This window comes from Pelophylax lessonae, assembly GCF_965119305.1.
Source record: "Pelophylax lessonae genome assembly, chromosome: 9".
Taxonomy (NCBI): domain Eukaryota; kingdom Metazoa; phylum Chordata; class Amphibia; order Anura; family Ranidae; genus Pelophylax; species Pelophylax lessonae.
Window position 1 is genome coordinate 184,030,231 of NC_138776.1, and position 27,541 is coordinate 184,057,771.

At 47.8% G+C, this 27,541-nt stretch overlaps 1 protein-coding gene across 6 annotated transcripts in view; it reads left to right on the forward strand.

The window, feature by feature from the left end:
* The window catches only part of DLG5 (discs large MAGUK scaffold protein 5), a 235,608-nt gene that overhangs the window by 200,356 nt on the left and 7,711 nt on the right, over nucleotides 1-27,541 (forward strand). For all 6 annotated transcript variants that reach the window (XM_082268205.1, XM_082268207.1, XM_082268208.1 and 3 more), the window contains 7 exons: nucleotides 5-153; nucleotides 5,029-5,199; nucleotides 5,543-5,739; nucleotides 8,563-8,706; nucleotides 8,820-8,947; nucleotides 9,066-9,175; nucleotides 25,686-25,795. In XM_082268205.1, coding sequence (XP_082124331.1) covers nucleotides 5-153; nucleotides 5,029-5,199; nucleotides 5,543-5,739; nucleotides 8,563-8,706; nucleotides 8,820-8,947; nucleotides 9,066-9,175; nucleotides 25,686-25,795 — 1,009 coding nt within the window. The remainder of the gene's footprint in view (nucleotides 1-4; nucleotides 154-5,028; nucleotides 5,200-5,542; nucleotides 5,740-8,562; nucleotides 8,707-8,819; nucleotides 8,948-9,065; nucleotides 9,176-25,685; nucleotides 25,796-27,541) is intronic.

Below are 27,541 nucleotides of genomic sequence, written 5' to 3' on the forward strand. Positions count from 1 at the left end.
GTAGTATGGCTCTGTTGATATAAGGAACAAAACAGCTGAAGAAGCTTACCTAGAAATGCTGAAACCAACAGAGAATGTCAAGCTAAAAGTACAGCAAAAATTAGAGGAATTCAATAAAATCAAAGACCAAACTGGGGATGGATTCTATGTCAGGTTAGTTTAAATGTTGAGCTTTATATCAGACACGTTTACTTTGTGTGTATGAGTGTGAGAGAGAGAGAGAGTTTTTTAAAAAAATTACAATTTGCATTACTTAAGATTTTTTTTTTTTTTCCAAATACAACAAACCTAAGTTCCCAAATCATCAATTTAGTTATCTCTCTGCACACTGAGCTAATCCGCTTCTTCTGCATTTTAACAGATCTGTCAAGTTAGCACTGAAGAGTAGTTACGTTTTCATTATGATTATTTTCTGTTATTTATATACTGTATAAGCGGCATTTGGTAATGTTGTCTGGAAGGAATTACAGAAATGAGCAACCAATGTTATAAATCTTTTCTAATATTTAACTGTTGGCTTAAAGTTCTAATTTTGAAAATGTTGTTAAATGATGACTGTTAAAGCGGAGTTCCACCCTGAAACTTTTTTTTCACTGTCCGCTTGCTCTAAATTACCTGTAAAACAATTGGATAATTATTATTTTTTTTTTTATTCACTTACCTTGTTTTTAAAGAAAATATACTTGCCTTACTTCCTCTTCCTCCCTCTGTGGACATGGCCGCCGCCACTTCCTGCTTGCGTTGACTCCTGGGAGCTGAACGTCATTGCTCCCAGGAATCAATGCACCAGCCCCGCTCGTCAGTTCCGGCGCAGGCGCGTCATTCCCTGCTAAACAGCTTCTGGGCATACCCAGAAGCTGTGCAGGGATGACGCGCCTGCACCGGAACTGACGAGCGGTGCCGGCTGGTGCAGGGCATTCTGGGACCGAAGAGGACGCCCTGGCTTCAGCTGCCCACTCCTGAGATGGCAGCTCTGGACAAGAAATTTTCAAGGTAACCATTTCTTCTAAAAGGTAAGTGAACCCGGGGTCAGTTCAGAGGCTATCATTGCTGAAATGCACTAGCCCTGACTGTCCCGGGGGTATTTTTTTTCAGGCCGGAACTCCGCTTTAAATGGAAGAACGTTATGGAAATTTTACATACATTGCATTTCTAAAGTATTCCGATCCCCTTAACTTTTTTTTCCCAATTTTATTATACTGTAGAATTGTTTACATAATTTTTTTTCTCATTAGTCTACACTCGGTACCTCATAATGACAAAGTGAAAACAGAATTCTCGAAATGTCTGTGCATTTATTAAGAAAAAACTGAAATATCCCATATACTTAAGTGTTCAGTCCCTTTTACTATGTACTTTATTGAAGTAATTACAGCCTTACGTTTATTTGGGTATGACATGACCAGCTTTGCACACCTGGATTGGGGGATTTTCTGACATTCTTTGCAAATCCTCTCAAGCTCAGTCAAGTTGGATGAGGACCACCGGTGGACAGACATTTTCAGGGCTGACCAAAGATGCTTAAGTCAGGGCTCTGGCTGGGCCATTCTAGAACATTCACAGAGTTGCCCCTAAGCTACTCCTGTGTTATCTTGGCTGTGTGCTTAGGATCATTGTCATGTGAAAAGTGAACATTTTGCCCAGTCTGAGGTGCTGAGTGCTGTGGAAAAGGTTTATCATTGAATATATCTCTGTACTTTGCTTCATTCAGCTTACTCACAACCCTGGCCAGTCTCCCAGTCCCTTCTGCTTAAAAACACCCCCACAGCATGATCCTGCCACCACCATGCTTCACTGTTGGAATGGTAGAACGTTTAGAATTGAGGCCAAACAGTAAACTCTTGGTTTCATCAGACCAGAGAAACTTGTACTTCACAGTCTTGGAATCCTTTTAGGTGCTTTTTTGCAAACTCCAACCAGGCTTTCATGTGTTCTACACTTAGGAGAAACTTCTGTTTGCCATAAAGCCCAGATTGGTGGAGGGCTCCAGTGATGGTTGTTCTTCTAGAGCTTTGTCCTATCTCCACACAGGATCTCTGGAGCTCTGTCAGAGTGACCATTGGGGTCACTTCTCTTACTAAGGCCCTTCTCCCCCGATTGCTCAGTTAACTCCTGAGTCCTGGTTGCGCCAAACGTCTTCCATTTGAAAACTATGGAGGCCACTGTGCTCTTAGGAATCTTCAGTGCAGCAGAATGTTTTTGTAGCCTTTCCCAGATCTGTACCTTGCATTAATCCTATCTGAGTTCTTCAGGCAGTTCTTAGACCTCGTGGCTTTTGCCCTGATGCGGTATGCCTTGTCAGCTGTGAGGCCGTTTTTTTAGAGAGGCCTCATGTCCAATCAATTTAATTTACCACATGTTCACTCTAGTCAAGGCATAGAAACATCTCGGCAATAATCAAGAGAAATGGGAGGCACCTGAGCTTAATTTCAAGTGTTGTTGCAAAGGGTCTGAATACAGTTGTGCTCATAAGTTTAGATACCCTGGCAGAATTTATGCTTTCTTGGCCATTTTTCCGAGAAAATGAATGATAACACACAAACTTTTCTTTCATTAATGGTTAGTGTTTGTCTGAAGCCAATTATTATCAATCAACTGTGTTTACTTTTTTTTAAATCATAATGACAATAGAAACTACCCAAATTACCTTGATCAAAAGTTTACATACCCTGGTGATTTTGGCCTGATAACATGCACACATGTTGACACAAAGGGGTTTGAATGGCTGTTAAAGGTAACCATCCTCACCTGCGATCTGTTTGCTTGTAATTAGTGTGTGTGTATAAAATGTCAATGCGTTTCTGGACTCCTGACAGACCTTTGCATCTTTCACCCAGTGCTGCACTGACATTTCTGGATTCTAAGTCCTGGGGAAAGCAAAGAATTTTCAAAGGATCTGCGGGAAAAGGTAGTTGAACTGTAGAAAACAGGAAAGGGATATAAAAAGCTATCCAAGGAAATGCCAATGAGCAGTGTTCAAACTCTAATCAAGAAGTGGAAAATGAGGGGTTCTGTTAAAACCAAACCACGGTCAGGTAGACCAACTAAAATTTCAGCCACAACTGTCAGGAAAATTATTTGGGATGCAAAGAAAAACCACAAATAATTTCAGGTGAAATACAGGATTCTCTGTAAACATGTGGTGTGGCTGTTTCAGGATGCACAATAAGGAGGCACTTAAAAAAAGATGGGCTGTATGGTCAAGTCGCCAGAAGAAAGTCATTACTACGCAAATGCCACAAAGTATCCCGCACAATATACCAAACAGCACAGACGAGCCTCAATCCTTCTAGTATAAAGTTATTTGGAATGATGAGACCAAAATTTAGCTTTTTGGACACAACCATAAATGCTACATTTGGAGAGAAGTCAATAAGGCCTATGATGAAAGGTACACCATTCCTACTGTGCAACACAGAAGTGGATCACTGATGTTTTGGGGATGTGTGAGCTACAAAGGCACAGGAAATTTGGTCAGAATTTATGGCAAGATGAATGCAGTATGTTATCAAAAAATACTGGAGGAAAATTTGCATTCATCAGCCCGGAAGCTGCACATGGGACATTGGAACATGACAATGATCCTAAACACAAGGCCAAGTTGACCTGTCCTAAAGTGAAGGTTCTGACCTCAATATCATTGAGGCACTCTGGGGGATCTCAACGTGCAGTTCATGCAAGAATTTACAGGAACTGGAGGCTTTTTGCCAGGAAGAATGGGCAGCTTTACCATCTGAGAAGATAAAGAACCTCATCCACAAATACCACAAAAGACTTCAAGCTGTCATTGATGTTAAAGGGGCAATACACGGTATTAAGAACTGGGGTATGTAAACTTTTGATCAGTGTCATTTGGGTAGTTTCTGTTGTCATTATGATTTAAAGAGTAAACACAGTTGATTGATAATAAATGGCTTCAGCCAAACACTAACCAAGAGTGAAAGAAAAGTTTTTGTGTTATCATTCATATTCTCTGAAAAATGGCAAAGAAATCATAAATTCTGCCAGGGTATGTAATCTTATGAGCACAACTGCACTTAAGCCAATGTGATATTTCAGTTTTTCCTTTTTCATATATTTGCAAACATTTCTAAAATTCTATTTTCACGTTGTCATGTGCTACTGAGTGTAGATTAATGTGGGAAAAATGAATTTAAGCCAACTAATATTCATAATCATACTTAACATACATAGGTATAGTTTACATTAAAGTTAAGGGGGTCTGAATACTTTAGGAATGTACGGTATTCACACAATATGTGTGATTTGCTGTAGTTCTGTGCCAGGGGCATGGCAGCCGTCTAAAAACTCAGAATACCTGCCTGTGGTTTTCCTATGACTGTGACACTGTCTGAGTTTGGGGTGCTCTGCCTATATATATATATATTTTTTTAATACACGTTTCTTTTTTAACTTGTAAGCATGGCAGGTGCTGGTACTTATAGGAAGATGGTTAGTACAGCTGGTACAAGTGTGGTCATGGGTTTTAGGCACATAATAGTATTGCTGGCTGGCAGTACCGTGGTCCACGCACATCTGGTTTTAAGGAAGTGGAAGGTTTACTCTTGGGTTTTATTAAAACATTTTTCATGGCAGTAGTGAAACTTAGTGAAATGTTGTCTCTAAAGTAATGCAAGCTCTAAAAATGAAATAATTGTTTTACAAGATATAATTATCCAAACCATGACCTATAATGACAGACCTTTTGGTTTTGTGCATAATATGAGATTATTTTTAGAACGGTTTTTTGTTCACCTGTTTTGGTAGCAGAAAATTTATTTCCGTAAGTGGATTCACCGTATTTTGCCTCTGGATAATTTCTGTACAGGATGTTTGGGTTCGGTGGGTACTTTGGTAATTTTCTTTTATGATCAGCACCACCATTCAGTGACATAAATGCACACATGTTGTCTACTATTTTTCTGTGACTTATGAAAGTAAACATTCCTTTGCTCCATCACTGGGGCAACTCACGAGCCTAGTTGATGTATGATTTTTAACCAAATTTCTGTATATATTCATTTTCAGAGCACTTTATGATAGAACAGCAGAAAACTCTCAGGAGCTCAGTTTTAAGAAGGACGATATCCTGTTTGTGGATGACACCCTTCCTCTGGGAGCTTTTGGTGTATGGATGGGTTGGCAGCTTGATGAAAATGCTCAGAAACTGGAGAGGGGCCAGATCCCCAGCAAATACATGTGAGTGTGAAGGGTTGCATCAAAATGGTTGTAAACCCTTACCTATAATCAGTGATTTTCAGTTTGTTTCACAATTCCACAAACAGACTTGAATAGGACAGATATAAAATGGTTCTTCAGTACAGTTGAGATTTGGCTTGTTAAAATGTATAAACACTCTAAATTTCACTATACATGTTCTGCAGGAAAAGATTGAGTCACACAAGACTTGTAAATGTATGTGTTTTAAACAATTTCACTGCTTTAGTTACAGCTGAAAACAAGCGTGCATACAAACATGAAATATTTAAAGTTATCGTGACCCACTATATGTTAAAGCCTCAATGCTAAATATTTTCTACAGGATGGAACAGGAATTCTCCCGTCGTCTCAGTGTTTCAGAGGCAAAAGATGAAGGTGCTGCTGGGAAGACTCTTTCTGCTGCAGCCAGGCGCTCCTTTTTTCGAAGGAAACACAAACACAAGCGAAGTGGGTCTAAAGATGGCAAGGAACTTCAAGGGCTTGATACAATCAGCACAGATTCCATCCCTTTCCTAGATGGTGAGTCGTTGTCACACAGTGAAATTAGGGAATCTACTCAAAATTATATCTAATGCTCTCTTTAGCATGCAACTTATTCGGAAAAACTAATTTATTTATGGTACAGAACAGGACAAAGGCTGTCAATCAGAACAGATGGCTTATATGCTGCACCACCTCCAGGTGATTGGACACTTGCAAAGCCACTCAAAGCTTTAACACCTTTCAACAATGTGATCCTCAGTTTTTTGCTACTGTCCTTAGGCGATGGATGCCACAAAGTTGGCAAAGTGACTTGGAAGTGGCCCTGGAGATACTACCCAGGGTGGAGTAAGTCTGGTGCTGAGCCATTAAATGCAGATCCGGGTGACTGGTGGTCAGTCACCGAGTAGGTACCAAAGCAGTCGGGTGGTTCTACTTCATTCTTTGGAAGGGTTGGATCCAATCAGCAGTGCATGCCCTCAGAACGCGGAAGCATTTTTGGCTCTCAGGTGTATGCACAAAATTGCCATACTGCTGCCTCCAACCTTGTAAAGGTGCCATATTTGATAAGTGTGTGCAGGTGCCATTTTCTAGCACAGCGTGTTGCAGCTGGACACACTTGGGGCAGGCATCTTCCTACTATACTTAAAAGGATGCAATTTGAAGTTAAAATCTAATTTTGGTAGTCTTTGCCTACATCAAGAAGGTGAAAGGTGGGTAAAGTGCTCTTTTGCCCAGTAAGATGAAGATTGGGATCTCTATGGGTAAGCCAGATCAGATTACTCAAAGCTGTGTCCCAATTTCAGCCTTAGGGTGTTAGAATGCAGGTACCAAAGGAAGAGCTGTGTCGGGGTTTCCACTCATACCTATTTATGGTTCCAAAGCCAGATGGGGAGGTCAGACCCATTCCAGACTTTAAAGTCTCTAAATTATTTTCTGAAAGTCAAATTTTGGCATGGAATCCACATGATTGGTCATAGCAACCTTTTGTCCGGGGAAATTCATGACATTGATTGACATCAGGGATGCATACTTGCATATCCTGATCTTTCCTCCTCCTCGGTGTTGCTTACACTTTATTGGTTGATGGTAGCCATTTTCAATTTGTACCTCTAACCTTCGACTGGTCATGGCTCCTTGAGTCTTTATGATGGTCTTGATACTGGTGCTGGCTTTGTTATGTTGCAATGGGATTCACATCCTAGGATACCTAAATAACCTGTTTTCGAAAGGTCAGTTCTTGCTCTGAGGGAGATCCTCTAACAAAATGATACAGGTCTTGAAGAGGTTTGGCTGGATTATCCAACCCACATGTGGTTCTGGAAATGCCTCAATGTCAGAAAAACCTGGGGTTGGTGCTGGATAAGGCCAAGAACAAGGGGTTCCTGCCATGGGAGATCCTTCCTTCTGCTGACCTGGATGGTTTTCACCAAGGATGCCTCCCTTTCAGGCTGGGGAGGAGTGCTAGGGACATCCACAGTGCAAGAGTCTTAAATTCAACTTCCTATCAACATCCTCGAGTTGAGAGGTGAGATTAATATACATTTCCCTTCTGTAGTGGACTAACCTTCTTAGAGATCTTCTGGTCTGAGTACAGTTGGACAATACTGCGGCTGGACAGGCACTGACAGCAAGGGAATGGTCACTGCATCTGGAGGCTGTTCAGGGAAATCTGTTGTTTTTGGGGGACTCCAGACATGGATCTTCTGGCATTCAGTTCAAAAAAGAACTGGACAACTTTATTTTCAGAACAAGGGATCCTCTAGAGTTGGCAGTAGACACTCTAGTGACTCTGTGGGATCAATTCTATCTGATTTATGTATTCCCCCAACTTCAGTTATCATGTTTGCTTCACATGATCGAGGTGGAAAAAATTACATTGAATCGGTTGGCCCCAAATTGGCCAAGAAGAGCTTGATTCTTTTTTTTTTTTTTTTTTGCATGTTCGTGTAACCACCCGGGCCCCTTCTGGATCTTACAGACCTTCTGTCACAAGGTCCTGTTTACCATCCTGCTTCATGGTTGCTGCCTTTAACAGCATGGCTGTTGGGGCCCAGCTTCTAAGGGGGAAAGGATGGGGGGATGGACTCGGTATCTGTGATTTTCACGCTTCTTTATGCAAGTTAGGCCACTTCTTGAAAGTTATACCATCAAAGCTGTAAGGCATAAGTCCATTGATATGAGCAGACAAACTGCCATATTCTGTGGGTTGGTTGCTGCTTTCTTACAGTCGGTGCTTAATCAGAAGTTTAACCTTGAGTAGCACTGAAAGGTCAGGTCTCGGGCTTGGCCATTTTGTTCCAGAAACCACTAGCCTCTCACTCCTTAATGAATGCCTTTGTTCAAGGGATTTGTCCGCATTGCTCCTCATTGTCGGATGCCAGTGACACAGTGGGACTTTTCCTTTGTACTCTGTCCTCCAAAAGCTGCTCTTTCAACCGATTAGGGAATATCTTAGACTCTTAGCTGTAGAGTAGGTTTTCTTGGGGTGATCACCTCTGCCTGACAGGTTTCAGAGCTGGCTTCCGTGTCCTGTAGGGAACTCTTTTTGGTGTTGTATAAGGACAAGGTGGTTTTGCTGCCTAATGCTTTTTTGTGTGAACTTGATTTTTTATCTAACACACTCATTCTCACTGAGATCTTTCACACACCACATCCTTTAGTTCAAGGTTGGGTTATGTAACAGGGAACACTACCACACACAGAGGCTGTATGCTGAATATTTTCATATGGAATAGTAGCTCTAGTTATTTAAAGTAAATACTTGTACCAGGAGGTATTTCATTTATATGAATGGTGACATTGAGTCTTTTTTTCATTTTTCAGTCCTAACCCATAGCATTGACTTTTTTGTTTCTTTAGAATCTATGAACTTTGCATACCAGCGAGTTCAGAGGGTCGATTGCACATCACCTCGCCCTGTGCTTATTCTAGGACCATTAGTGGATGCTGTAAAAGATATGCTTGTCAAGGAATCCCCAGGGAGGTTCTGCAGATGTCCTCTAGGTAAGTGTCTTAACCTTTCAAAATGAGTACAGTCTCTACTTTTCTGCCCTGGTTAAAGTTTTCTAGTTACTTTCTGTGAAATGTTTTGCATATTAAAATGTTCTGTCTTTTAGAGGTAATGAAAGCCTCACAACAGGCGATAGAGCGTGGAGTGAAGGACTGTCTTTTTATAGACTACAAGAGGCGAAGTGGGCACTTTGATGTCACTACGGTTGCTTCAATAAAGGAGATTACAGAGAAGGTAAATTTAAAAGCTGTATCCCATAGCATTATCTAAAGAATATGTAGATGAAAGTAATCTGTTCATCTTTGGATGTATGTAAAAAGCATACCTGACTGCAAACCTCTTTGTTTCACAGAACTGCCACTGTCTGTTGGATATAGCCCCTCATGCTATTGAGCGTCTTCACAGTGTCCATATCTATCCCATTGTCCTCTTCATCCGGTACAAAAGCACTAAGCAGATAAAGTGAGTCCCTTTACTACATATCAGCAGTACTGAGGGTTATAATGCAGTGGTTATTTATATATAGTATTTCAAAGACTTCATCATGTATTTGGAAATATGTATTCTATATAATCATCTCTAATCATCGGAGACAAAATACTTTTCACATACTTATACTTATCACAATCCCAACTCACATTTTATATTTCCTTTCTGAAATTTCTTCTTAGGAGACACCAGAATGGTTGGAGTGTAAAACAGTTAGAACCACTGTCTAATTTTCTGGTTTCAGTAATTTTTTATTGAGTTTTTAAGAAAACTGATAATACAATTCTCAAACCACCATTATGTTTCACATTGGTACATAGTTGAACCACATTACAGCAAGACCCACTGTCTAATTTTTATTGCTTACTTTGTCCTCACTGGGGAGATTCCCTTTCTCTCTATTTGTCCGGGTACTAGTGATGCAAAATCCAAAATGTTACAGTTGTCCTTGGGATAGGAAGTGATGGGAAATCTTCCAATGTAGACAGTTTTCTGTAATAACAAAGTGGATGTTTCCCCTCACTTTGTAAAAAAAAAAAAAAAAAAGTAGGCATAATAGCAGATTTATTTTTTGTTCATTGACGGACACAGCTCCTGATCTTCATAACCATTGGGTTATACTGCCCCCTACTGGAGTGGGACACTAGGAAGAAAAATAATCTGGCTATGCCTATGGGCAGTCCCAGGGGGTATACTCCCTCTCCCTGCTATAGGCACTTATGGTTTTTTTTTCTGCCTAGTCAGGAGTAAGGACCTAGTTCCTTGCTGGGATCTCTGGTCCTGGCAAATTTTTTTAGATAGAAATTTTATCTCCTTGTTTTTTCCTGTGAGATCTACAATCAACTGCCGTACTGGGTGACAGGCTGGATAATCTAGATCTAGTGATCTCCCCTGTCTGGCCAGTGAGCGCCCACAGACCTCAACTGCGCGCTAGGTCGCCGCAACATAGCCCTACTTGGACGGAGGCTGGCCTACGAGTTAAATGCCTCATGAGGTCACATACGACCAGGTCGCAGCGTTCCTCCTTGCCAACAGCCCCCATTTCGATGGCGAGGGGTTCTGTCTTGAGCGGTGCCACCTGGTTCCTGGTATGAGTAGTAGCTGTCCCCCCTCTCCCCTTGGAGGGTTTTGGGGTGGACATGGGCCCCTCCTTGGGACAGTCGGACCCCTGGGTTCCCCTCCTTCCTATTAGGCACCTCCCCTTTTCATCTGTCCCCCTACCCCCCCTCCACACGCTGGGGCTGTGTGGGTGGTCTGGTCCACCTCCTGGGGTGAGGGCAGGGCGCTGTGCTGGCGATGGGGGGGGGGGGGTGCACCGTCGGCGACCAGATAATCGGCTATGCCGGGGGGGGGGGGTTTCCCTGTTGGGGACTCCTGCCTGGGTCTGTCGTTGAGGCCTAGGGATCCCTCCTGGGAGCTGCGTGGTGCCGCCATTTTGCATAGTGTGTTTCTATGCACGGCGGCCATGTTTGTGTAGTCCGGTGGCCATTTTTTGGTGGTTTCCCATTAAAAATAGCAGTGGCCATAACAGTGGAGCCCTGTGGGCAGTGGTTCCGGTGGTGGGAGCCCCTCCTCATCCCTTGGTGCTGATTCCTGGATTTTTTCACTTCCTGATCGCTGCACGTGGAGTGTAGACTCATGGTGGCTGCAGGTGCCGGTTTCTGCTGGGTGGCGAGTCTGGTGGGGTTCTCTCCCTTTCGGCTGGGGATCGCTTGGTGCTTGTGCCTGGCGGCCCGGTGGTGCTCCCAGCGTTTTGGGGGTTGTTCCTTTGTGCGGTTTTAAACTTTTTGTGGGGTCCCCCTGGTGACTCATGGAGCCTTTGGAGCACATCTCCCCACTTGACCCCTCTCTAAGGCTGCGGAACCCTCCGGGTCCCAACCATCCATTGATGCACTGACAGCGGTCCTGGAGTCTTGTGTCCCGGGTGGAGGTGGTTTTCGGGCGACGGTCTAGCAAAAAGCACCCCCTACCTTCCCCTGCCTCATCGGTCTCACCAGATCCTGAATCTGATTCGGCCGTCGCAGACGTGGGTCACCCTGCTGCGTCTATGAACACACCGAGACCTTGAAGATGGAGAACGCAGCTGCGACGGAGGCTCAGGTTCCCTTTGGCACTCACAAAGCCATCCAGAGCTGCAAAGGTGTACCCTGTCTCCGCTTATTTTGACAGAATTGTCGCTAAAGAGTGAGGACCACCAAAGCGTCACCTTGGGGTCCCTAAGTGGTTTACTAGGCGATACCCCTATGAGGAGTCCCTTATTGAGGAGTGGACTGTCCCACAAGTGGTGGACCCTCCGGTTTTCAGATTAAACAAGGCAACCATGATTCCGGTTGAACAGTCCCCAGCCTTTAAGGATCCGGCTGACAAAAAGGCGGAGCCAGTGGCCCGCAATATGTACACTCTGGCTGGTTCGGCACTGAGGCCGGTGTTCACTGTTGCCCTGGTGTCGCATCCTCCGACCAAGTGGGCTAAGCTTTTACGCCTTGACCTAGAGGGAGAACAGTTCCCCCGGCTTTTGCTGAGCTGTGGGACCAGCTGGTCCAGGGGCTGAAGTTTATATGTGATGCCTCTTTGGATGCGGCTCCCCTAGTGGCCTGGCTCTCTGTTTCGGCAGTGGTCCTTCAGCGTCTTTTGGCTTAAATATTGGTCTGAGGATCAGACTTCTAAAAAGGCCTTCACTGATCTCCCCTTTCAAGGGGATCACCTGTTTGGGGTTACTCTGCAATGCATGACATCATTAAGGGTCTTACAGGGGTAAAGAGTACTTTCTTCCGCAGGTTACTAAGGGCAAGGAACTTCGTCGTAGATGTGGGCCCTCCTTCTCAGCTCATAAGACGATTTTCCGTCCCTCAGGGTCGACTGACAAGGGCTCGAAGCCTTTACAGGGCCTCTTCTGGAGGATCCAAACTAACCTTGTCTGGCAAGCTGAGAGCGGGCTTCTTCAGATCTGCGGACAAGGCTCCTTCCAGCATTAAGGTGCACCCTCACCTGTATCGGGGGTGGGGGGGACGTCTTCGCTGGTTTCCGGACTCGTGGACTTCTCTGGTACAAGACAAGTGGGTCCACAAAGCTATAGCTGTCCGGCTACAAAATCGAGATTCCCTCTCGTCTCCTGGCAAGGTTCTTTCCTTCGAACTTGCGCCTGTCCCCGGGTTGTTTCAAGGGTTGATTGTCCTGGTTTCCAACATCAGAAAGTTTTCAGGGGTTTTACACAAACCTGTTTACAGTTCACAGGAAGGAAGGCAAGGTGTGTCCAATCCTGGACCTCAAGATGTTGAACTGCTTTGTGCGGGTGCAGAAGTTCAGAAAAGAGTCCATTCACACAGTGGCGGCATCCCTGCATCAGGGGGATTTTCTTGCCTCTATCGACATGGGCCGTGGGAGAAGAGCATTATCAGTTTGTGGCATTACCCTTTTGGTCTCGCCTCTGATCCTCAGGTCTTCACAAAATTGTTAGCCCCGGTGCTAGCGTTGTTACACCAACGGGGGGTCGTGGTACTGGACTAGTCGGGCGACCTGCTTCTGTAAGCGGAGTCCCCTACTGCTCTGGTGGAAAACATGGAAATCACCATACGAACTCTGAGGGAGTTCAGCTGGCTTCTGAATTTTCAGAGTTCTTCTCTGGTTCCATCCACAAAGCTGGACTATCTGGGTCTGACTCTGGACTCTGCCTTAATCAGATTGCTCCTTCCTCTGAGCAAACTCCAGAAATTGCAGGCTGCAATTCGTCTCCTGTTGTCCAGCAGATGTCATGGCAAGTCATCCCTCCGGACTTGCATGCGGGTGCTGGGCCTGATGGTGTCTACCTTCAAGGCAGTTCCGTTTGCAAAGTCCATATAAGGTACTTGCAAAGGGAGATTCTGGCCAAATGGGACAAGACTTCGCAGTCTCTGGAAAATCAGATCCGGCTGAGCCGGGGAACGAAGGAGTACCTGATATGGTGGCTTCGTTCTCCGGCGCTTCGGCTGGGCAAATCCTTCGTCCCCTTGTATTGGACAGTGGTCACCACGAATGCCAGCCTATCAGGCTGGGGAGGTGTCCTCGGCAAGAATTCTGCTCAGGGGATCTGGACACTGAAATAGTCCAGACTTCCGATCAATGGCTTGGAACTCCAAGCGATCAGTCTGTGTTTGGACCATTGAACGGATCGTCTTCAGAAATGTCCAGTGCTCATTCAATCGGACAATACCATGGCTTATGTCAATCACCAAGGGGGCACAAAAAGTATCCTGGCAGCTCTGGAGGTAGCCGGAATTCTAAGGTGGGCAGAACGGCTCGTTCCAGCCCTCTCCGCCGTATACATTCCTAGGGTGGAAAACTGGCAGGCGGATTCCCTCAGTCGGCAGGTGTTGAACCAAGGGGAGTGGTCTCTTCACCTGGAGGGGTTTCCTCAGTTGTGTCTCCGGTGGGGCATCCCCAAGGTGCATCTGTTGGTGTCTCAACTCAACAGAAAGGTGCAGAGGTTTGTGGCTCGGTCACGGGATCATCTGGCAGATGCCACAGACGCGATAGTGGCCCCGTGGGGTCAGTGTCGTCTGATTTAAACCTTCCCTCCTCTCAAGCTTCTGCCAAGACTTCTACACAGGTTTGAGGCAGAAGGGATTCCGGTCATTTTAGTGGCTCCGGACTGGCCTCGCCGGGCTTGGAACGCCGATCTGGTGTGGCTGGTAGCCAAGGTTCTTTGCAAGCTTCCGCTCAGAGAGGATCTGCTGTCCCAGGGACCAATCTTCCATCCTGCTTTACTGTCGCTGGCTTTGACGGCTTGGCTGTTAAACGCCAGGTGCTGATAGATAGAGGTTTATCTGGGTCAGTGATTCCAACGCTGTTAAAAGCTAGGAAATCTACTTCTAGGAAGATCTACCACCGTACGTGGAAGACGTACATTTCGTGCTGTGAGTCTCTTGGGGTTCATCCTCGCTCCTTCGGTGGCTCGGATTTTGACCTTCCTTCAACAGAAGGAAGGAAAAACCTTTGCCGCTCTGGATGGCTTCTAGGTGGCAAACGTAGCATGTGCCTCAGTCGCAGTCACAGCTGCATCCCCTGTTTTTAGAGTCTCGCGCACAGATACAACCAGTGCGTCCATCATTGCTTTTCTTGCGCGGTGGTGGAGGAAGAAATGTCTTCCTCCACCACCGGTCAGAGGAGACAGGGCACGGGGTAGTAGACAAGGTAGGGAGACCCGCGTTTGCAGTGACCGAGTCAGACTCAGAATCTGAGACATCAGATAAAGTAGGCGGAGGGTGTTTTTTGGCACCTCGCCCTTTAAAGGCCACCTCCACCCGGGACACAATCGATTCCAGGATCGCCGACAGTGCATCTATTGATAGCTGGGATCCGGAGGGCTCTGTGGCTTCCATGAGGGGGTCAGATGGGGACACATTCTGCAGGGTCCATGTTGCACCAGAGGAACCCGTCAGCAAAAAGTTTTTTTTGTTTTTATTTGTTAAAAACATCCCACCGCGTTACATCGCCCACAAGAGGTCAGGCAGAGCGCAGTGAAGACCCTCAGCAGAGAGAGCGAGACCCCCCAGACTCACCAACCTACACCAAAGATGCACCAGGAGGCCCAGAACGTCTGCACAGCACGTGTCAGCAGTGATCTTGATCCAGAAAGAAAGATCTGACGATCAGCACCAGGATATAGGGAGAGGCTCCACCCAGAACACCACCTCCAGGAATTCCCATCAGTGATTCCTATGAAAAATCCACTGGAAAATGGTGCCGGGTGTACCAAGATGGCCGCCGATCATGCAGAGCACATGTGGCTATGAGAAAATGGTGGCCTCGCGCTGCCTGCGAAGCTACTGAGGACCCTCGTGGGGACCCCCCAGCCTCCTGGACGGGGTCGTTTGGAAGGTGGGCCTTGGAGTGACAGGTAGAACCCCCCGCCCCCACCTGCAGCCTAAAGCTTGGTCCCAGCCCCCGGGAGTATTAACAAACATCCCAATAGCCCCTATTAGTGAGGGGGGCAGTAAGTGGGGGGTGCGTGATAGGATAGAGGGGAACCCGGGGCTGTGAGGGTCCGACCGTCCTAGGAAGGGGCCCACGTCCAGCCCAAAACCCACCAGGGAAAGAGGGGGGAACATTTACTCACTATACCAAGAACAGGCGGGCGCCATCTCCTGACAGAACCCCTCTCGGCCGAAGTGGGGGGGGGGCTGTCAGCCAAATAGGAACGCTGCGACTCTGGCCTAGACCCCGTCGTATGCGACCTGTGGATGGTGGGTGGCCAGCACCCTGTGGTGGCTGGCTGGCTGGCCGGCACCCTGTGGTGGCTGGCTGGCTGGCTGGCCGGCCGGCACCCTGTGGTGGCTGGCTGGCTGGCTGGCCGGCACCCTGTGGAGGCTGGGTGGCTGGCTGGCCGGCACCCTGTGGAGGCTGGGTGGCCGGCTGGCCGGCACCCTGTGGAGGCTGGGTGGCCAGCTGGCCGGCACCCTGTGGTGGGTGGGTGGCCGGCTGGCCGGCCGGCACCCTGTGGTGGCTGGGTGGCCGGCTGGCCGGCACCCTGTGGAGGCTGGGTGGCCGGCTGGCCGGCACCCTGTGGAGGCTGGGTGGCCAGCTGGCCGGCACCCTGTGGTGGGTGGGTGGCCGGCTGGCCGGCCGGCACCCTGTGGTGGGTGGGTGGCCGGCTGGCCGGCACCCTGTGGTGGGTGGCTGGCTGGCCAGAACCCTGTGGTGGGTGGGTGAGTGTCCAGCGGGTGGGCACCCTGTGGTGGCTGGGTGGGTGGCCGGCGGGTGGGCACCCTGTGGTGGGTGGCTGGCTCTCTGGCACCCTGAGGTGGGTGGCTGGCACCCTGTGGTGGGTGGCTGGCTATCTGGCACCCTGTGGTGGGTGGCTGGCACCCTGTGGGTGGCTGGCTGGCACCCTGTGGTGGTGGGTGGGTGGCTGGCTTGCTGGCACACTGTGGTGGCTGGCTGGCACCCTGTGGTAGGTGGGTGGCTGGCTGGCACCCTGTGGTGGCTGGCTGGCACAGGGGCTGTGGTTGGCTGGTACAGTGCGTGTCGCTGGCTGGCTTTTACAGTGCAGCTGGCTGTCTGGTACAGGGCCTGTGGTGGGTGGCTGGCTGGAACCCTGTGGTGGTGGGTGGCACCCAGTGGTGGATGGCTGGGTCTCTGGCACCCTGTGGTGGGTGGGTGGCTGGCTGGCACCCTGTGGCAAGTGGGTGGCTGGCTGGCACCCTGTGGTCGGTGGCTGGCTGGTTGGCACCCTGTGGTGGGGGGTGGCTGGCTGGCACCCTGTGGTGGGGGGTGGCTGGCTGGCACCCTGTGGTGGGTGGCTGGCTTGCACCCTGTGGTAGGTGGGTGGCTGGCTTGCACCCTGTGGTAGGTGGGTGGCTGGCTTGCACCTTGTGGTGGGTGGCTGGCTGGAACCCTGTGGTGGGTGGCTGGCTGGAACCCTGTGGTGGGTGGCTGACTGGTTGGCACCCTGTGGTAAGTGGCTGGCTGGTTGGCACCCTGTGGTGGGGGGGGTGTCTGGCTTGCACCCTGTGGTAGGTGGGTGGCTGGCTTGCACCCTGTGGTGGGTGGCTGGCTGGTTGGCACCCTGTGGCAAGTGGCTGGCTGGTTGGCACCCTGTGGTGGGTGGTGGGTGGGTGGCTGGCACCCTGTGGTGGGGGGGTGGCTGGCTGGTTGGCACCCTGTGGTGGTGGGTGGCTGGCACCCTGTGGTGGGGGGGGTGGCTGGCTTGCACCCTGTGGTAGGTAGGTGGGTGGCTGGCTTGCACCCTGTGGTGGGTGGCTGGCTGGAACCCTGTGGTGGGTGGCTGGCTGGTTGGCACCCTGTGGCAAGTGGCTGGCTGGTTGGCACCCTGTGGTGGGGGTGGGTGGCACCCTGTGGTGGGGGCTGGCTGGTTGGCACCCTGTGGTGGGGGCTGGCTGGTTGGCACCCTGTGGTGGGGGGGTGGCTGGCTGGTTGGCACCCTGTGGTGGGGGGGTGGCTGGCTGGCTGGCACCCTGTGGTGGGGGGGTGGCTGGCTGGCACCCTGTGGTTTGGCTGGCTGGCACCCTGTGGTGGGTGGGTGGCTGGCTGGCACCCTGTGGTGGGTGGGTGGCTGGCTGGAACCCTGTGGTGGGGGGGGTGGCTGGGTGGCTGGCACCCTGTGGTGGGGGGGGGGTGGCTGGCTGGCACCCTGTGGTGGGGGGTGTGGCTGGCTGGCACCCTTAGGTGGGTAGCTGGCACAGGGGCTGTGGTTGGCTGTCTGGTACAGTGCGTGTCGGTGGCTGGCTGGTACAGTGCCGCTGGCTGTCTGGTACAGGGCCTGTGGGTGTGGGTGGCTGGCTGGCACCGGGCTGCTGTGGGTGGGTGTATGGCTGTGTTATACACTCCCAAGAGACTAGTCCCGACTCTAGATGAGGCTGTCCATGCGCGTGGCGCAACATACGCAATGACTTTATGACAATATCGGTAATATTGGCAAGTTCCGGGACCAATATATCGGGAAAATTGAACTATCGGCCCTCCGATAATCAGCTCTGCCGATTATCGGTCAATCCCTAACCCCTACCACGTAGCATGGAATGACCTGTCATACTCATAAAAACATATTTTTAAATTACTGGAGTAACGAGCCTCCCAGCCTGTCTCCTTTTAGACCTGTCACCAAGTCTATTGCAGCAGTGTGGGTCCTACCTGGTCTCCTACTGTAAAAACCCAACACTCTATCTCTTTTAAGAAAGATACTTTAACTCTGATTTGCAAATGCAATCTGAGGGATTCCCCATATATTCACAATTTATAGTAGCTTTTACCATGCTGAACTTGCCACACTTGAGTTGACGCTATAATTTAATAATCAATTCTGAGCATTCATATCACAGGGTACATTTTTAAGATTCTTTTCTCCTGAGTCAAATCTTTGAACCATAGGCCAGAAGCACTGACACCTTTCCCCCCCACCTTGTACTATTCGGAATATCTGGGCCTAATCCTGACCGCACCACATTTTGCCTATTGCTATCCCCATGTTCAGAGCCATTAGCACTCTTCAGTTGCCTCCTCATGAGCATTTTTTCCAGGTTCTGCTGATAAACTTTCTGGACAGCCAGTGCCATGCTTCACCATCAAGGTCGCCAAAACTCTTCTCTATACTGGAAGGTTAGCTCCATTAGACGGACCCCACCCTTTTTGTTTTTACATAGGTCTCCCTGGCCTACAACCCTCAGACTCTGCACTGAGTTTTTTATATACTTCCCTCCTCCGTTTAGGATCAGCAATTGCCGGGTTGTCTTTTTTGTTTCTATGGAAATAAAAATGTCTGTTGCTGCCTCTCCTTAAGAACCTGTTGTTTGTTTGAACCCGGTCAATCTCCTTTGCTGGATTAATACTGGAAAAGTCGCATTGCTTCTGTTCTCAGTATTCCCCTTATGTGTTGTTTTCCTCCACATATGGTATGTAGGTGCCAGGGCACCTGCCTGCCCCTCTCACCATACATCTGTATTTGACTGCTCTACAAACCCTCCCCAAACCCTGTAATTCCATCCTAGAAAGTGTTCCCATTACCTGGCAACTTTTTTGGTTTGCAATCAAACACCTAGTTCCTGTGTATTCTGCAGGTTTTGATTGGCCTCTACATCTACATACTTTCTACATCCTTGACTTTGGCATATCTTCTTGTGTACTTATTTTTTCAAAGAAATTCATATTTGCTTTTTGCGGTGTTGGAATGTCATTGTCAAAATCCAGCCTCCTCCAACTCACTCAATTTCATAAATCTTTCCATATTTTCCAAAAAGACAATGACATACTGAATCCAGAGATATTTTACTCACAAGTTAAAAATTAGATCATACTCACAATCAAATCAAGTTCTGGCAACCGTGTACCTTGTTTAAAAGAAAACATTTGAAAGAACCACATGCGCTGGAACCCTTTAATTTCACACGGCTACCCTCTTTGACTTATGGGGGAAAAATAAACAGGTGTAAACAAGGAAGAACACGCAACAAGTCTAGTCCAACATATGTTCCTAGGACATATACAGTATGCCACTATAAACCATTACAAACTTCTTAGAGCTTACCTGGTCTTTTCCTGCATAGCCAGTTCGGCTCCTAGTTATCCTTCAAATTGTTAAAAGGGTTGCAGGGAATCTGGTGCCTTTCTGAACACTTTGTGGTGCAACCCCTGTCAGATTGTAGATCAGAAAATAATAAATAATTTATATGATCTTATAATGAAAAAAGGCCTTCAAAATGAACAGCTATCCTCAGAGCCTATAGGAAATCTACCACTGTTACCACTCCCCCCCCCCCCTCTTAGTTGTGGATATAGTAGGGAAAATAACCCTTTTGAGGTTTTTCCTTTTTTTTTTTTTTTTTCTTTCTTTTGAGCGATCGGTGTACCATCTAGGGGACTCCCCTTTCCTTTTGTGTCCCCCCTCACCCGTCTTAGTGAAAAAACATTTGAAATAGAATTATTCTTTCTCTATCGCTCATTGACAGACGTAGTCTTCTTGATTCTCAAGAGCTGGGTTATGTTGTCTCCGCAGGAGTAGGACTAGGCAGAATGACAAAACGTTCTGGCTCCACCTTAGGGGCAGTCCCTGAGGGTATATCCTCCCTCTCTCTGCTACAGGGAATCAGTTTTTTTCTGTCTAGTCAGGAGTAAGGACCTAAGTTCCTTGCTGGGATCTTTTGGTCCTGGCAAGACTTTTTTCTTTAAGAAAAAGACATTTTTTTAGGTAGTTTTCTCCAGTGTTTTTTTCCTGTGAGATCTTCAAGCAAAAATGCCGGACTGGGCGACACTTGTGGTCACCCCAGCCGGCCTACGAGCGCGCGCAGACCATGGCATTGCGCTTGGTCGGCCGCGACATATTCAAGTAAGTATGCGGGGCCGGGCGACGGGCTGGATGTTGAGATCCAGTGGTCACCCCGGTTTCTGCCTACGAGCGCGTGCAGACCAGTGCGCTGGGTCGGCCGCGACGGAGTCCCAGTAAAGGGACTGACTTTGCGAGTTAAGTCTCGCTTGGACGCCAGGTACCAGAGAGTCGAGGCGTCCACAAACCCCCACCCCGGTGGAGAGGGTATTGTGAAGAGAGGGTGCCTGTCGGTTCGGTATGGTGAGTAAACGTTCCCTTTTTTCCTCATTATGAGGCAGTATATATTATGGGCCCCTCCATATATGGTCAGTATATATCTGATACTTACAAGTCCCCCTTGTAATACAGCATGTGTTTGTGGGAAGTGGACTTGGTTCAAGAGCTAACACTCTACCCAGCAGACTGTAACATTACAGCAGACATAGGAGGTATAATCCTACCTTATGTGCAGTGTATCTCTGTAGATCCATATGCCACCTCTTAGCAGAGTGCAGGTGGATGTGCTGGGAAGACGATATCGGCGGTCCGCCGCCATTTTGCCGTAGACCGAATGCATGTATGTCCTCAGGTCACGCCGGCCGCCATGTTTTTGGAGTCTTATGTCTCTTCTATGGGAGCGGCCATGTTTTGTGAGCCCAGCTACCTCGTGGAGGGCTGGGAACGCCGGAAGGCGTACACGGGGCGGAGCCACGCCTTCTGCCCGGGAAAAAGCAAACAGCTCCTTCCAGTCTGTGTAAGACAGACGCTGACTGCAGTTTGTTGGAAACTGCACTGCATCGGTTGGTGAGCCTTGGGGGTCCCTCTCTCTCTCTCTCTGGGATCGAGAAGCAGGTACTCTGAGGGGCGCTATTGCGCTAGGGGGAGACACACAAAAAAAAAAGAAAAAGTTTTTTTGTTTTGCTGGCAAAGGTGTCCTGTATTAACATGGACCCTGCCACTCATGTATCTCCTCCGGATCCTCTCGAGGGGTCTGCGGGATCCTCCAGCACCCCATTGACAATTGAATCTTTGTCAGCTATTATGGAAACTTTTGTGTCCCGGGTGGAAGTGGCTTGTCAGGGACAGGGCGCAAGAATGCGACCCCCGCCTAACCCCTTATTATCTGAAACCTCGGATTCAGACTCTGAGCCTATTTCTGCAGTTGCAGGTACTTCATCTGGTATTGGTGTCTCGGGTCCTGTCTCTTCAGACAGTGAGGAGGATGTTTCGGCATCCGCCATAGCCCGAGAGGAAGCGTTGGTAAACACACTCATTGTATCTGTTCAAGAGACTTTAAGGTTACAGGGTATTCCATCAGAAATAGCTGAAACTGAGATCCCTTTTGGGACTAAAAAGCGCATCAAAGTGGCGAAGGTTTTTCCATTGCCCAAATGTTTTGGCAATCCAATCGAAGAAGAATGGCGTCTGCCAAAACGCACTTTTAATATTTCTAAACGCATTGACAGGCGTTATCCGTTTGAGGAAACCCTTATTAAGAAATGGACAGAACCACCTGTGGTGGATTCACCTATTGCTAGATTGAATAAAGCCACGGTTATTCCTTTAGAAGACGCTCCGTCTTTTAAAGATCCAGTGGATCGCAAGATAGAAGCTATGTCTCGCACCATGTTTTCCTTGATTGGATCAGCTTTCAGACCAATAATTGCTATTGGTCTGGTTTCGCAGGCTGTAACTGAATGGACCAAGTGGTTACGCCGGGACTTAGAAGAAGTCCCTCAGGCGGTATCAGATTTGTTGGAACAAATGATACAGGGGTTACAGTTTGTATGTGATGCGGCGTTAGACGCCACTCCATTAATGGCGCGAGCATCAGTCTCAGCAGTGGTTCTCAGGCGTACACTGTGGCTAAAAGGTTGGTTAGCCGACCAAGGTTCCAAAAAAGCATTGGCTAATATCCCCTTTTCAGGAGAGCGTCTATTTGGAGCCAACTTAGATGAGATCATTAAGGATCTCACCGGTGGAAAAAGCACCTTTTTACCGCAAAATTTTAAAGGTAGAGGAACTCGTCAAAAACGAGGGCCTTCTTTTTCTGCTCACAAGAGGTTTTTTCGTCCAGCGGGTGAAAAAACGAAGTCCTCCATAGCTCCTGCAGGAGGCGTCAGGGGTCGTTGGTCGGGCAAGCAAAAGCCCGCCCCCTCCAGACCTGAAGATAAACCATCCAAAGCCTGAAGGTGCGCCCCCACCCATAACTGGGGTGGGGGGACGTCTTCGCCGGTTCCCGGATCCATGGCTTTCCAGAATCCCGGACAAATGGGTTTGCGAAGTCATAAGGTCAGGGTACAAGATCGAGTTTCGATCTCTCCCACCGGCGCGATTCTTCCCTTCCAATATCCGACTATCCGCAGATCGTTTAGAAGATCTGCGGAGAGCAGTCACAGATTTACTACAACAAGGAGTGGTAGTCCACGTTCCTTGGACAGAACGGTTTCAAGGGTTTTATTCAAACCTGTTTACAATACCCAGGAAAGAGGGCAAAGTGCGTCCAATTCTGGACTTAAGAGCACTCAATTCTTTCGTCAACATAAGAAGATTCAGAATGGAGTCCATTCGCACGGTAGCAGCCTTCCTGCATCCAGGGGATGTCCTAGCGTCCATAGACATCAAGGACGCCTATCTTCACATTCCCATTTTCGCAGGACATCAGCGTTTTCTACGCTTTTCCGTAGAGGAGAACCACTATCAGTTTGTGGCGTTACCTTTCGGTCTCGCCACGGCTCCGCGGGTCTTCACAAAGGTGTTGGCCCCAATGTTGGCACTTCTGCGCCAAAGAGGTGTATCGATTCTAGGTTACCTAGACGATCTTCTGCTTCATGCAGAGTCTCCTCAGACCTTGCTACAAAACATAGAAATTACTATGATTTCTTTACAGGAATTCGGGTGGCTGGTGAACCAGCAAAAGTCATTTCTGGTTCCCACCCAGAGGCTCGAATATCTGGGTCTAATTCTAGACACAGTCAGGACAAGAGTTTTTCTTCCGGTAGGGAAACTCCGAAAGATTCAATCTGCAGTCCAGATGTTACTGTCCAACAGCTGGTCTTCCCTTCGGACTTGCATGAGGGTTCTGGGGTTGATGGTGGCTTCGTTCGAAGCAGTCCCATTTGCCCAGTCCCATACCCGAATTCTTCAGCAAGAGATTCTTCTCAGATGGAATCGGAATCCGGAATCCCTGGACAATCAGATCCGATTGAGCAAACAGACCAGAGAGTCTCTGGTATGGTGGCTTCGGTCTCCGATGCTCAGCCAGGGAAAGTCATTTCTGCCAATATATTGGACGACAGTGACCACGGATGCCAGTCTATCCGGATGGGGAGGAATTCTCGGTCAGTTATCTGTCCAGGGACTTTGGTCCCCGGAAGAATCCAGGTTACCGATAAATGTATTGGAACTGAGAGCGATCAGACTTTGTCTGATTCACTGGACCGAGCAGCTCCAGGGCAGCTCGGTTCGGATCCAGTCGGACAATGCCACGGCCGTGGCTTATGTCAATCACCAGGGGGGCACCAAGAGTGTCCGAGCGGCCAAAGAAGTGGCTTGCATTCTTCACTGGGCGGAACGATTTGTTCCAGCAATCTCTGCGGTGTTCATTCCGGGGGTGGAGAATTGGCAGGCAGATTATCTCAGCCGTCAGACCCTGGATCAGGGGGAATGGTCCCTCCATCCAGACGTTTTCCACCAGTTGTGCCTACGGTGGGGCACCCCGGATGTGGATCTGTTGGCATCACGATTCAACAGGAAAGTTCAGAGATTCGTGGCTCGCTCCCGCGATTCTCTAGCAGAAACCGCAGACGCACTGATCGCCCCGTGGGGGCAATACCAGCTAATATATGCCTTCCCTCCTCTCGCGTTACTGCCAAGACTTCTTCGCAGAATAGAGGAGGAAGGAATCCCAGTAATCCTGGTAGCTCCAGACTGGCCTCGTCGAGCTTGGTACGCCGACATGGTCAGACTGGTGGCGGACGTCCCGTGGAGACTTCCTCTCAGGGAGGATCTACTGTCTCAGGGACCGATCTTCCATCCTGCTTTACGATCGCTGGCTTTAACGGCCTGGCTATTGAGACCCAGGTGCTGAAGGACAAAGGTTTGTCAGCTTCAGTTATTCCTACTCTAGTTGAAGCAAGGAAAGCGACTTCCAGAAAGATTTATCATCGCACATGGAAGTCCTACATTGCATGGTGTGAACCTTTGGGGTTCCGTCCTCGGTCTTATTCGATTAGTCGAATATTGGCTTTTCTGCAACAAGGGGTTGAGCAGAAACTGGCCTTGAGTACTATCAAGGGTCAGGTCTCAGCATTAGCCATCTTCTTTCAGAAGCCTTTGGCTACTCATTCCTTGGTGCGGAATTTCATCCAGGGGGTGCGACATCTGGCTCCGCCAGTGCACGCGCCGTTACCCCCCTGGGATCTTAATTTAGTGTTGTCGGTTCTTCAGAAACCTCCCTTTGAAGATATTAGGGAGATTCCTCTACCCACGTTGTCCCAGAAGGTGGCCTTCTTGGTGGCTATTACTTCTGCACGCAGGGTGTCAGAACTGGCCGCATTATCTTGTCGTTCACCATATCTGGTGGTTCATAGAGATAAGGTGGTTCTTCGTCCGAATCCATCCTTCCTACCAAAAGTGGTTTCAGAATTTCATCTGAATGAAGAAATTGTATTACCTTCCCTGTGTCCTAAGCCCAGTCATCCTCGGGAGTTTGCGTTACACTCCTTGGATGTGGTCCGGGCGATCAGGGTATACTTGAAAACGACAGACTCGTTTCGCAAGACAGATTCACTTTTTGTGATCCCAGATGGACCCAAAAAGGGGTTGCCTGCATCTGCCGCGACCATTTCCAGATGGATCAGACAGACGGTAGTACAGGCTTATTCTATTAAGGGTCGGGAGCCCCCGTTCCCTGTTAAGGCGCACTCCACTCGGGCACTTAGTGCGTCATGGGCCTTTCGCCATCAGGCGTCAGTGGTCCAGGTGTGCAAGGCGGCTACCTGGTCGTCGGTGCATACCTTTACTAAACATTATAAAGTTGATGTAATGGCATCGTCTGATGCCTCGTTTGGCCGCAAGGTTTTGCAGGCCGCAATTTGAGGAGACCAGTGGTCTACCTCGAGGGTTTTTTCCGTTGGAAAATTTTTCTTTAGTCTCATTCTTTGTTTATAATGAGCCTTTAAAACTTCTAGTTTGGCACCGGTTGGGCCTTCTAGATTGGATTTGATTTTGTCAATCCCACCCCTCATTTGTGGCACTGCTTCTGGATGTCCCAGCTCTTGAGAATCAAGAAGACTACGTCTGTCAATGAGCGATAGAGAAAAATGGATTTTTGTAAGAACTTACCGTAAAATCCTTTTCTCTTAAGCTCATTGACAGACGTAGTACCCGCCCCTCTATCATTGAGTTGGGTTGGGTTAAATTCTCTGTACTGCTTTAAACAGAACTGATTCCCTGTAGCAGAGAGAGGGAGGATATACCCTCAGGGACTGCCCCTAAGGTGGAGCCAGAACGTTTTGTCATTCTGCCTAGTCCTACTCCTGCGGAGACAACATAACCCAGCTCTTGAGAATCAAGAAGACTACGTCTGTCAATGAGCTTAAGAGAAAAGGATTTTACGGTAAGTTCTTACAAAAATCCATTTTTATGTAGTTCTCTCTAATATGTTTGTTTTAACTTTGTTTATAGGGAACAAAAGGACCCAATCTTTCTAAGGGACAAAGTTACACAGAAAAATTCCAAAGAGCAGTTTGAATCTGCACAGAAGGTTGAGCAGGAATACAGCAAGTATTTCACAGGTGAGTGAATGTGGCCAGATAAATGATGGTAATCTAAAGATGTAAAACGTCTACTTTTCATCATTAAGCTATTTAAAGGATAAATTCACTTTAAAAATCAAATAAAAAATAAATCCACATTTTTTTTTTTTTTTGCAGGAAAAAACATATTTTTTTCTTTAGTGCCTGGTGCCATGCAGGTCTCCTTCAGATTTGTCAGTGTATCTGCATTCCCGTACATCACAGGCAGGCAGATGCAATCTGACAGGAAGAATTAGAGCGTTGTGGAAGTTCATTGAGGGCTACAAGCCGACAACCGCAAAGGATGTCGAGGCTTGTAGTTCATTCACATACAGTGCCTTGCGAAAGTATTTGGCCCCCCTTGAACTTTTCGACCTTTTGCCACATTTCAGGCTTCAAACATAAAGATATAAAACTGTAATTTTTTTGTGAAGAATCAACAACAAGTCGGACACAATCATGAAGTGGAATGAAATTTATTGGATATTTCAAACTTTTTTAACAAATAAAAAACTGAAAAATTGGGCGTGCAAAATTATTCTGCCCCCTTAAGTTAATACTTTGTAGACAACTTTTACTGCGATTACAGCTGTAAGTCGCTTGGGGTATGTCTCTATCAGTTTTGCACATCGAGAGACTGAAATTTTTGCCCATTTCTCCTTGCAAAACAGCTCGGTCCCAGTCTCAGGTCTTTTGCAGACTCCATCAGGTTTTCTTCCAGAATGGTCCTGTATTTGGCTCCATCTATCTTCCCATCAATTTCAACCATCTTCCCTGTCCCTGCTGAAGAAAAGCAGGCCCAAACCATGATGGTGCCAGCATCATGTTTGACAGTGGGGATGGTGTGTTCAGGGTGATGAGCCGTGTTGCTTTTACGCCAAACGTAACGTTTTGCATTGTTGCCAAAAAGTTTGATTTTGGTTTCATCTGACCAGAGCAGCTTCTTCCACGTTTGGTGTGTCTCCCAGGTGGCTTGTGGCAAACTTTAAACGACACTTTTTATGGATATCTTTTAAGAAATGGCTTTCTTCTTGCCACTCTTCCATAAAGGCCAGATTTGTGCAGTATACGACTGATTGTTGCCCTATGGACAGAGTCTCCCACCTCAGCTGTAGATGTCTGCAGTTCATCATGGTGATCATGGGCCTCTTGGCTGCATCTCTGACCAGTCTTCTCCTTGTATGAGCTGAAAGTTTAGAGGGACGGCCAGGTCTTCGTAGTTTTGCAGTGGTCTGATACTCCTTCCATTTCAATATTATCGCTTGCACAGTGCTCCTTGGGATGTTTAAAGCTTGGGAAATCTTTTTGTATCCAAATCCGGCTTTAAACGTCTCCACAACAGTATCTCGGACCTGCCTGGTGTGTTCCTTGTTCTTCATGATGCTCTCTGCGCTTTAAACGGACCTCTGAGACTATCACAGTGCAGGTGCATTTATACGGAGACTTGATTACACACAGGTGGATTCTATTTATCATCATTAGTCATTTAGGTCAACATTGGATCATTCAGAGATGCTCACTGAACTTCTGGAGAGAGTTTGCTGCACTGAAAGTAAAGGGGCTGAATAATTTTGCACGCCCAATTTTTCAGTTTTTTATTTGTTAACAAAGTTTGAAATATCCAATTAATTTCTTTCCACTTCGTGATTGTGTCCCACTTGTTGATTCTTCACAAAAAATTACAGTTTTATATCTTTATGTTTGAAGCCTGAAATGTGGCAAAAGGTCGCAAAGTTCAAGGGGGCC